The following is an 11,345-nucleotide window of genomic DNA, read 5'->3' as shown; positions in this document are numbered from 1 at the left end:
AAAAAAAAGACAACTGTTTAGGGCATGTAGAAACAGGGGTAAATTCTGGCACATCACATAACCTTCTCAATTGATTCAGCACTGACAATGTGAATGTGGAGCCTAGTAGTGGACACGAGATTTCAAGAAAAATGGCAACTAGCTGGAGAGAGTTCAGAGGAGGACAGGAAAAACGTATGTGTAAAGTGGTCTGTGAGGAAAGATCAAAAAAAATTAGTGTTTTTAAATCTAGGGAAGACTGGGGAGATGCATGGAATTTTCCAGTTTAGCAGCATCTTTTTTATATACTCCTCAGGGATTAAATCTTTTAACAATGTCCTCTAGAAACAGCAGAAATAGTATGAGGCTGAAACTACAGGACGTCGAGGTCTAGCTTCTTGTCTCCAGTCATATGTATAACAAAGTGCAGGAGGAGATTCCCTGGGGAAGAGTATGAGTGTCTATGACTAGAGGTTTTAAAACAGGTTAGACAGGCATCTGTCAGGAATGGTTTAGATATGGCAGATGCTTCCTGGGAGCAAAGGCCAGCGAGCAGGATTTATGAGGTTCCTTCCCGTGTGAATTGCTGTGAGCCTCTGGAATCCAGGAGAGAAGCCTGGCCATGAAAAACACAGAAAACATGACCGTACCTCACCGCGCTGCGCAGTCATGAATGCTCCTTACCATCGTGGCTGTGCAGAATCACTGCTTCTCCCCACCACAACTAGAACGTCCAATTTTGCGTTGTTCTGTTTTTGTTGTTGAGTGAAACATATTTGCTGTAGTTGGGGGGGAACTGGAGTATTTCATTTTAGTTCTGGTAATTAAGGTTTTCTTTTTGGTTAGTAACAGTCCTCAGTTCATCTGTATTACCTATACTGAAATGCTCATGGCAATAGCTCATAGTAATGAGTTGTGCTTATCAGGAGAGATGATGTCTGCCGTGGGACCAATAATGATGGCATCTCTCTACAAATGTTGCTTAAACTGCTGGGCTCCAAAACCTCCTGTCTGTAATACCTTTCTTTGTTCACGGTATGTTAAAAATCACCTGAAAGATAGCACTTCTCTCTCCTTCCCAGCTGCTGGAACGAGAGCAAGGGGTGTTCCGGGCTCCATAGTTCTTTCCTTTGAGGGTGGCAGAGCACTGGAACAGGCTGCCCAGAGAGGTGGTGGAGTCTCCATCTCTGGAGACATTCAAAACCCGCCTGGACGCGTTCCTGTGTAACCTGCTCTAGATGACCCTGCTCTGGCGGGGGGGTTGGACTAGATGATCTCCAGAGGTCCCTTCCAACTCCTACCATTCTCTGGTTCTGTGTTTCTCCCAGGCAGAGGCCGAGGGCTGAGCCGCGCCGCCGCTGAGGGGACGCGGCAGCGGCTGGGGGCCCGATTTGGGAGCGGGGCCGGACTGTGCCACCGCCGGGGCCCGGCAGGCCCAAAGCACCGCGCGCTACTCGGTACCACGAACCCCACAACCGCCGCAACGGCTGTAACGACAGCACCGCGGGCGGTCCTCGCGCACCGACACGGCCGGCGGAGGGCGGGGCCTGGGCGGGGCCGAGTGGTATCGGGCGCTGCCTGGCACTGACCGGCAGTGCGGCGGCTTCTCTCCCAATGGCGGCCGGCGGCGGTGGGGCCGGGCGGCCCTACGACCTGGTGGTGTTCGGGGCTTCGGGCTTCACCGGCCAGTTCGTGGTGGAGGAGGTGGCGCGGGCGGAGGCCGGCGGGGAGCTGCGCGGCGGCCTGCGCTGGGCCGTGGCCGGGCGGAGCCGGGAGAAGCTGCGGGCGGTGCTGGAGCGGGCGGCCGAGAGGCTGGGTACGGGCCGCGGCCGGGGGGCGTGCGGCGCAGCGCCCTGGTGCGGGGCCCGCTCGGCCCCCGCGCCGCGGCCCCGTCCGGTGGCAGCCGCCGGCGGGCGGGCGTGAGGGGCCGGGGCGGGCCGAGGGTCGAAGCGGGGGGCGGCGGCTCGTCCCGGGGAGGGAAGGGAGCGGCGGTCGGTGACGGCGGTCTCCGGTGCGCAGGGAAGGCGGCGCTCGGGGCGGAGGTCGGCCTGCTGCTCTGCGATGTGGGCGACGCGGCCTCGCTGGCCGCCATGGCGAGGCAGACCCGGCTGGTGCTCAACTGCGTGGGCCCGGTGAGTGCGAGGGCGCGGGCGGTGCTCCCGCGGCCTCCAGGGGGCGCGGCTGCCGGTTTGCGTGCGGCCGGGCTGCCCGCTCGGCGGGCGGGAGGGCTGCCGCTGGGCTGCGGGCTGTCAGGAGCCGCCCGGCTGGAACGCGGCGGCTCTCTTTTGGAAGAGAACCGCAAGTGCTTGAGGGTTTTCCTCGCTCCCGTTTCTGCAGGTGTAGTTCACGAAGAGTTCTCGCTGAAATACAGCAGTGTTTGGTTTAAGTCTTTCCCAGGCAGTACAAGAAACTGCTTGAAAAGTGGGGAGGAGGTTTGGGGTGGAGTGCTGGGGTGGAAAACAGAGCTGGAAAGTAGCCCATCGGCTTGCTGGTTTAAGTTCTTGGCCCCTTTAAAATTATCAGCTGCAATATTTCCAGCAGATTGAGAGGGGATCAAAGTACGAGAGCTGCAAGTGAGGTCTTTGAAATTCAGAGTATTTTAAGTAGGGAATATGCTGATAAAACGAGTACAAAAAGCGTAACTTGAGATTGGATTTATGAAATTGGCCTTGGTGATGAGACAAATACGGTGGAGTAATCTGTGCAGCAAACTCAATTATGAACATGAAGTTTATCACGCTGTTCCTTCTCCCCACCCTGCCCCCCAAGAAACTACATGTGCTGTAACTCTTCTGCCCCTCTTGGCAAAATCAATAGCCACCAAGCGTTTACTTGTAGATGCATATGTTAGGTAAAGCACGCTGTGTGAGTTGTGGTGTGGGGCTTTTATTTTGTTACGTGTCATGTTCTTTCCTTCTACAGTATAGATTCTTTGGAGAGCCTGTGGTAGAAGCTTGTGTTGAAAATGGTGCAAGCTGCATTGACATCAGTGGAGAACCCCAGGTATGTGGCAGTAGAAAAATGCTACCTTATATCAAGGATCTGTTAAAGGAGTATCTGTTTAGTATGTTCTGTGTTTCTGCTAACGTTTTTGAAGGTGAAGGCAATTTCTGCCTCCTGATCTACAACTTCAAGGTGCATTAATTCATTTAAAGTACAGTAGTGTGTATTAGTTGTATACTTTTCTTACTTTTAGACGAGAGCCTCTCAGGTTTTCTCTGGAAATCCCAAACTTTTGAATTCTGCCTCAAGTCTCAGTTGTGATTCTACGGAAGAATTCTGTGTAAATTGCATTTCTTTGCACTGCTGTGATGCTTTCATACCGTAAAGCAGGAGTACTATGTATCTGTCTTAAACGTACTTGTCAGAGGCTTGAAGCATGCTGGGTGCTATGATACAACAGTAAAGTGCTGATGGCTAATCTCGCTCGGGTATGGCCAAATTTGGAATTCTGCTTTAAATATTTGTTCTGACTGTGTTTTAGTTTCTGGAAGGAATGTACCTGAAATACAACGAAAAAGCTGCGGAAAAGGGAGTATATGTCATTGGAAGCTGTGGCTTTGACTCGATACCAGCGGATATGGGAGTACTGTACACCAGAGACAAGTTGAAAGGTGACTGAAATAAGCGTGACCTTATGCTGAAAAAGAAATGCAACTGATGCTTTCATCTGGTTTCCTAAAGCAGCAGTGTTTATGTGGACACTCTTTCAGTCTCTCTTTTTGCCTGCCTTTACCAGCTGACTGGTTTCAACCCACTCTGGTAGATAAAAAATTTAGAAGTAAATCTTACTCCCATTAGATTGGAGAAAATTCATCATTAGGTAGAGGAGGGATTAAAGGAAAGTTTGCTCACTGAGAGAACAGAAGCTTCGGTTGCCAGCAGCGGGCTGTTCAGCCAGCACATGGATGTTGGTAGGCAAGCCTCAGCATACTGTCTCTTGTGCAGTGAGAATCTTATAGGGAAGAGACAGTGGGGACAGGAAGGCTGAGGGAAAGGGACTGCAAATTAGTGGGTCGTCAGATTTCATAAGTTTTGTTTTTCTACCACAAGCACTGGGAAGCTGTTGTTTGAGTGTATGAGACAGTGCCATACAGTGCCTTTTTCTTTCAAAGCAGCTAGAGAGTAACTGGAAGAGGATACCTATATTTGAGAAAAGATGTGAGATGATTTAATTCTATGCAAATCGTACTTGGTCCTTAATCTCAAACGAGGATACTTTGTTCGTTAGGCTTGACTTTCAGTTGGAAGGGCTGATAAGAGTATCCAAATGTTTTGCTTTCATGGACTATTAAAACTGCTATTAAGTGGGATTTCTTTACATTGGAGTGTATCATCAACTTCAAGAAAACTCAAACTGGATCTGACTGGAGGGAGAGAGGGGGCATGGAAATGAGTTTCTGGTTATTCATGGGGTTATAATTTGATTCCTGATACTTCTTTTGAATAAAGATGTCTTTTATCTGTTCCTATTTTGAGTTTATGGTATTATCTACCCAGTTGCTTGCCCACACAAGTACAGTTTTACAATGTCAGAAGGAATTGAGCAAAGTAAAACAAAGCAGAATTTAGAGGAGTTGTTTTGTTTTGCTGTTCATCACAACTGAGCATTCTTTGCAAAACATGAGCTATGCTAAAATGAAATGTTTTAGAATATCTTGGGTGTTTCAGGTTTTTTGTAGGTTTGTGGGTTTTGTTTGGGTTTGGGGTTTTTGTTTGGGGTTTTTTTTGTGGTTAAAGTCTACCAAAATCTGTAAGTCCCTCTCAGTTTTTACAGCCTATGTAATCTTTTCTTTTGAAACTGGGAGAAAACTCAATATGGCTCTGAATATTCTTTCCTTTTTTTTTTTCTTTGATCATTTACATCATCTCGTTAACTAGATAAGATGAATGAAAAACTGAATGACTAAAGATTAGTGACTCTTACTGAAGTACTTCACATAAAAAAACTGATACTTGCTAACTAAAATAGCTATGGAACTTAATCTTAGTTTATTTTACTTTGAGCTGGAGATGTGACTCTGCCTTTACAACTAATTTTGTCAATGGCCTGCTTCTGGAGTCTACCAGAGTGTACTCTGGCTTTGTGAACTAATGACTGCATACGCCAAGTAATGCTTTCTCTTCCCTTAAAGGTACCTTAACTGGTGTTGAAAGTTTCCTGATGGTGAAATCTGGGCCTGAGGTTAGTTCATTTATACCTTCTTGGAACTCGGAGATATTTGTGATAACATCGCTGTAGCCCATTCGAATAACTGTTGTTAACTTAATTCAGACCAAGGAATAAGCTGGCAGTTTGTTTATGATGAGCCTAAGAACTTTAGGTAGGAGCTAATAAAAGTATCCCAAGAAAACACCCTTTTGTAAGGTTCATTTGCATGGGGTGTCTACCTAGCATTTGTTGCGTTAAGCTGTTTGAAGAACTACGTGGTTTTTGCAGAGATGTGGGAAGGATTCATAAACAAGTAAGCTATAACAGATACACAGTGTGTTGCCAGTAATCCTAGTGAATTACTGTTGGCTGTTTGGGGTTTTTGTTTTGTTTTGTGGGTGTGTGTCTGTATGTGTGTGTTTCAATATACTTTAATGCATGTAATCATAGTACATATATGTAATATTGTGTAATATATGTAATAATTCTAAGGTCATTATTAAAATAATGCAATAATGACCCAAACCAAGCCGATGTTGGTGCCCAACAATCAGACATCCTGTCCTGAGCACCCATCTTGACAGATGGAGCCCAAGTCACCGTGTATTCTTAATGAACACGTGGAGGAAGCTTGTGGAATGGGAGAGTAAAATCTGTCTGTTAAAGAACAGGGGATGGTAGTTCATGAGAATGTATAAATCTGTATGTTGGGTATAAAGATGGTTTAAGTACGTAGTAGAAGTTGGAAGTGTTGGTAAGAAGGGATTTCGGTAATGAAAATTAAATACGATGGCATGATTAGTAGATGCGTGTGTGTGTGTATATATATACATGTATGTATGTATTAAATATGCAGGACCTGAGTATGATGCAAATAGTATGGAATAGGGAGTGGAGATTGTATTGAGTTTGGCTGAGATGGAATTCATTTTCCCCATAGCAGCCGTCATAGTGCTGTGCTTTGGATTGGGCGCTAGGAAGGTGTTGATAACACACCGGTGTTTTGGCTACACACAGCACCCAGGCTCGCTCTCCAACATCACCCCCCTCACCAGTAGGCTGGGAGTGGGCACGATCCTGTGCGGGGATATAGCCAGGTCAGCTGACCTGAACTGACCAAAGGGATGTTCCATACCCTATGCCATCTGCTCAGCTATAAAAGCTGAGGAGGGGGAGGATTCCTTATTACGACATTTGCCTTCTGGAGCAACTGCTATGTGTACTGAAGCCCCACTTCCCAGGAAGCGGCTCAACATCACCTGCTGATGGGAAGTAGAGAATAAAATCTTTTGGTTTGCTTTGCTTCCGCATGCAGCCTTTGCTTTTGCTTTATTAATCTGCCTTGACCCAAAAGGGTTTTTTCCCAACTTATTTTCTCCGCTCTCTGTCCTGCTGAGAAGGGGAGTGATAGAGCCGCTTGGTGAGCACCTGGCGTTCAGCCACGGTCAACCCACCACACTTCACTATACTTTAATGCATGTAACCGTAATACATACACGTAATAATGTTTAATACATGTAATAATTCTAAGGCCATTATTAAAATAATACATGAAACCTTGAGATACTGAATTAATTACTGTTTCTTGGTATGTCACCAGGGTGCTTGTATACATGATGGGACCTGGAAGTCAGCTGTTTATGGCCTCGCAGATCAAGACAACCTGAGGAAGCTTCGAAAAAAGATAGGATACAGCCCTGTTCCAGTAGTTGGTGCAAAACTTAAAAGAAGGTATAAAAAGCATAAGATGTGAAATGTGCTGTCTTCTGACAGTTCCAGTATTGATTATAAAGATTGTTAATATACTTTAAATACTAAAAAGATGCATTTAGGACTTCACTATCATAAAAATACGTAGATGCTCGTTTAGTAGAATTGAAGGTAAGTTCAGGTTTACTGATTTGTTCCTTCTTTAATGAAAAACAGAATATGTCCTAGCATTTACTGGGTCTCAAAGTTAACTTGTTCTAAGAGATTTTTAGTGATGTGGCAAACTTCTGAGTTTTGTTTCAAAAGTGATCAGTAGAAGGGAAAAAAGAAATGTGAAGCGAATATTGTTTTTATTATCAAGTTCATTCTTGCTAGAGCGCATAAAACTTTGAGGTGAGGAAGGATGAATTTGGAATGGGTTGCTTTCAGCGAAAAGAGATAACGTCATAAAAATGCTTGAGAAAAAGCCAGTATTGGTAGGGCTGTTATGATCAGTCTTTTCAGTTTGCATAAACATTTGAATGTTTTTTTTTTTTCTGACTTTTTTTTTTCCTATTTGCAGAGGACTTGTGTTTTACAATCAGGAATTCAAGCAATACTCCATTCCATTCATGGGATCTGATGTTTCTGTTGTGAAACGGTCTCAGCGTTACTTGCACAGAGAGTTGCAGGAAACACCTGTAAGCTACTGTTAGTTGGTGTACTATGTCTTTATTACCATTTTCAACGCAACTTTCCTTTATGTAATAACTGTTCTTAGTGCATACCTGGGTTTCTGTAATTTGGTAAATAGTAATGAACTGTGGTGTGCTTTTGCTTCTGTAAAGAAGGGGGCTTGTTCTGTTGATCACCTTTGGAAGCTGCTTGACCTGATGTGGTCCAGGTTCTTCTGGGTTTCATGCTACTTGATACTTTACCTGATGAGATTGCTTATTGCTGTTGGCATAATAGTTACGAGAATCTCTCACAGGGTTCTCATGCTGTCTGGTTTCTGGGTATGTAGTTGTGGGGAACGGAAGCCTGGAGTCACAGAAATATTTGAAAGGTGGGCTTCATGATTTTCGGGAATGATAAATACTTTAAAGTCTGATCCTGTGCAGATGCTTTTTTTGTTGTATCAGCAGAGCTTCTAAAAGCATCTTAATTGTAGTCTGTGTAACGATAGTCATCTCAGTATCATGTGGTAAACGTTCTGATACAAATGAGCAGCATACGAATTCTTTATCTGGAGAATTCTTGAATTCTTTGACACTTCGGGTGTCTGGTGTGCAGAGTAAAGGCAATGTGAAGTGGTGGTGGTGGAAAAGATGTTTTTGTTTTCTGTGGTTTCCTGAGGGGACACCAGCACCAACAATCTGTATAGCAGCTGGGCAGAATCACAGGCATCAGTTAAGAGAGAAAGGCAAGACAGCACTCCAAAAAATACGCTTGGAAACTACTAATGAGAAAGGCTTGCCATTGCTATTCCAGAAGTCTAAAGTAAGACCTCTATTTCTCCTTAAGTAAAGCACAAAGAGGAGGAAAGAAGATATTGGGAGAGAAGTCTGAAATCAGATACCAAAACACATCTTTCTTTAAAGTTTTCCACTCTTGTTTACCATGCTCACCCCCTTGCCATTCTGTAGTTAAATTGTCTTCTCATAATGAATTATGAGGCATTATTCAAAAAGTCATTTAGAACTAAGACAGTTGTTTAAGGCACTATTTAAACAGCTGTCTATTGTATCAAACAATTGTATCCTAGTTCTAGGGTAGATTTATTTTTACAAATGAATTGATGCAAAAATTTTGATGTGAATTCTGTCACTGAAAACATGTTTTTGCCTCAGGTGCAGTATGGCGCTTACGTGAACATAGGTGGTCTTGGCTCTGTTATCAAGCTGATGTTTGCTGGCATTTTATTTCTTCTTCTTGTGAAGTTTAGCTTTGGAAGAAAACTTCTGATAAAAGTAAGTGTTCAAAACACAAAAGAATTAAGTGTTTGGAGATTATTTTTTTTTTCCCCTCTGGTTTATCATTGTTTTTTTTTTTTTTTTTTTTTTTTTTTTGTCCCCCCCCATTATGTAGTACCCGGAATTTTTCTCTGCTGGACGCTTCACAAAGAAAGGACCAACCCAGAAACAGGTAACTGACTGTTTACCATCACAATTATGGAAAAAAAATTGTTACAGTGATGGCAGAATAGTAGTTCAGAGTCAGCTGCTTAGTCTGAAAGAAATAACTTCTAAATGCACATTGTGTGTGGGGCTGTTCAGATAGCTTTGAATATTTGAATAAGCATGCCTTCTGTTATTAGACATGGAAGTATGTGGAACTCATATGAGGAGAAAATGGATTGTGTTGCTGGGTCTGATGTATTTCCATGGATGGCTGACAGCACTCAGTCTGTCAAGGTGATAACAGAGGGAGACTGAGTAGCAAAAACCCAGGACTGAAAGCAGCCAGAGCATAAATGGACTTTAGAGCAGTAACAATTCTAACAAATTGGAAGTGATTAAAAATGTAGATGAAATTCTACCTTTTGAGCAATAACTCAAAAGAACTACTCTTACGTTTAGATGGATCTTGGTATTTGGCATAATAGATACTTAGATTTACTCTTTATGCTTACCTGATGTGAGTTACTGTTTTGGTGACCACACTTGCCTTGTCCACTACAGATGGATGGAACCTCTTTTACAATGACTTTTTTTGGTGAGGGTTACAGTGAGGGGCAAGATCCCCAGAACGGCAAACCAAATGTAAAGATCTGCACTGAAGTGAAAGGACCAGGTATGTACGTTAGTAGCAGCTCGCTGCTTTTCCTCCTGTTCCCTACTCTAAAAGTGGTTTATGGTTCCGCTGCTATTACTTTCACCCTCAAGGAACACTTGCAACAGGGACAAAGTCAACAGCCTTTACAGAATATTAGCTCGGATGCTAGTATTCACTGTGACCTCTTTTTTTGAAATAGCCAATTCATTTGCATTCTTGTCATTCTCTTTCCTTCTGACTTCCCATATTGATTTTCATTTTCGCGGAGTACAGCAGTTAAAGGGCGAGTGCTTTAAGGATAGTTTTTCATTTGTTACAGCCTGGACCTGTTTATTTCTTCTCCTCTGTGAGTGAACTTAAATAGATCAAACTTAACCCTGGCAGGTTATCATTTCTAGCTGAAACATACTTGTCTTCAGATAGTTCCTTTGAGGGGAAGATGACACCTGAAGTAGAGTTTGGAGACAGCAAGAATGTATATTCAGAAAGGAGTTAATGAAGCATACCTTCTTTAAATGACTAGATGTGGCTAAATGCAGCAGTCTCACTCCAAAAGTCTGAATTACATTCTACATTTCAACACGCTGTTATGTTGTTTGGTTTTTTGCTCAGAGCCTGGCTACGTTGCTACACCAATTGCAATGGTTCAAGCAGGTGTATCTCTCCTGGAAGATGCAGCTTGTCTGCCTAAAAGGTAAGTGCCTTCCCATGCAGAACAGCTTGGTCTTCTTTAAAGCTACCCTGTGCACGTCTCTCTTTGAAAATGCAGGTCTCATATCCCTGTGGATTTCTGTGTTGCCTCGCCCAAATCGCTGTGCAAGGCAGATACTTCACCACAAGCTGATTTAAAGCCATTTACTCTCCATCTGCCTTCCAGTTTGAAAGGATGTAGTCATAGGTTTTTAGTAACGCTTTTGCAGCATCTATTGCACCAGATGCTATATTTTCAGTGAATGCAGTGGTTTCTGTTGAGTTTGCCGGATGCAGAAATGAACCCATGAATATAACCAGCCTTTGCCAGATTCCTCATATGCTCTCCTGTAGGACAGTAGCTTTTTTTTTCTTAGGCAGGGAAGCAGGTCTTTGACCTCAAAAAAGGTGGCGCTCAGTGACTGTATCACTAATGTTATTCGTTTGATTTTCATTAACAGGGGTGGTGTATATTCTCCGGGAGCTGCCTTCTCCAAAACAAAACTGATTGAGCGCCTCAACAAACGTGGTGTTGAGTTCTCTGTTATTAGCAAGCCTGAAGTCTGAAGTCAGAGCGTAACTGTATGAACTACCACCTCTCCTGGGTTGAACTCCAATAAAAATACAGCCAAACGCCTGTAAAAGCCTCATCATAAAATAGTTTCACTGCGCTATGGTTTTACAGCAAAAACAGGAGAAAAATTGAGTTAAAAGTTGTAATAGTGTTTGCTGTAGCGAGCAAACCCTTGAAGGGTATTGAATTTTCATTCACAAGCATATTGAATCAGTGACTTGTTGGGTACTAGAACTAGAATTTTGTTTAACCTCTTTCCTCCAAGTGTTACGTTACTGCTTAATGGAACCGCCACAGCATCTGCTGCACAGTTAACCACAGCCTTCACCCCATTCCCCAGCTATTAAAAGCAGGCAGGCCCTGGGTAATAAGTGCCTTGGCAGATGAAACCACTAGTTGTGTCTTTTTTTCCTGCGTTGTTATGAAGGTCATCTGACTCCATACCCTTCTCTGGAGGTATGTGGACTTTCCTCCTTACTCGCTTTC

At 43.8% G+C, this 11,345-nt stretch overlaps 1 protein-coding gene across 1 annotated transcript; it reads left to right on the top strand.

Moving 5' to 3' along the window:
• Window positions 1-1,515: 1,515 nt before the first annotated feature.
• Window positions 1,516-11,251, top strand: LOC134512969 (saccharopine dehydrogenase-like oxidoreductase). Its single transcript, XM_063328896.1, has 12 exons — window positions 1,516-1,795; window positions 1,999-2,111; window positions 2,902-2,982; window positions 3,464-3,593; window positions 5,115-5,164; window positions 6,732-6,862; window positions 7,404-7,521; window positions 8,671-8,790; window positions 8,909-8,965; window positions 9,502-9,613; window positions 10,208-10,289; window positions 10,747-11,251. The coding sequence occupies exons 1-12, from the start codon at window positions 1,594-1,596 to the stop codon at window positions 10,850-10,852; spliced, it is 1,302 nt and encodes a 433-aa protein (XP_063184966.1). The 5' UTR covers window positions 1,516-1,593; the 3' UTR covers window positions 10,853-11,251.
• Window positions 11,252-11,345: the final 94 nt, after the last annotated feature.

Source organism: Chroicocephalus ridibundus, chromosome 3 (genome assembly GCF_963924245.1).
Source record: "Chroicocephalus ridibundus chromosome 3, bChrRid1.1, whole genome shotgun sequence".
Classification (NCBI taxonomy): Eukaryota; Metazoa; Chordata; class Aves; order Charadriiformes; family Laridae; genus Chroicocephalus; species Chroicocephalus ridibundus.
Note: the sequence above shows the minus strand (reverse complement) of the source record. Positions and strands in the feature narration are given on the sequence as shown.

Coding starts and splice junctions, on each gene's coding strand:
- LOC134512969 (XM_063328896.1), top strand. CDS start 1,594: ATGGCGGCCGGCGGCGGTGGGGCCGGGCGGCCCTACGACCTGGTGGTG. Junction 2,983..3,463: donor ACATCAGTGGAGAACCCCAG/GTATGTGGCAGT, acceptor ACTGTGTTTTAG/TTTCTGGAAGGAATGTACCT. Junction 9,614..10,207: donor CACTGAAGTGAAAGGACCAG/GTATGTACGTTA, acceptor TTTTTTGCTCAG/AGCCTGGCTACGTTGCTACA.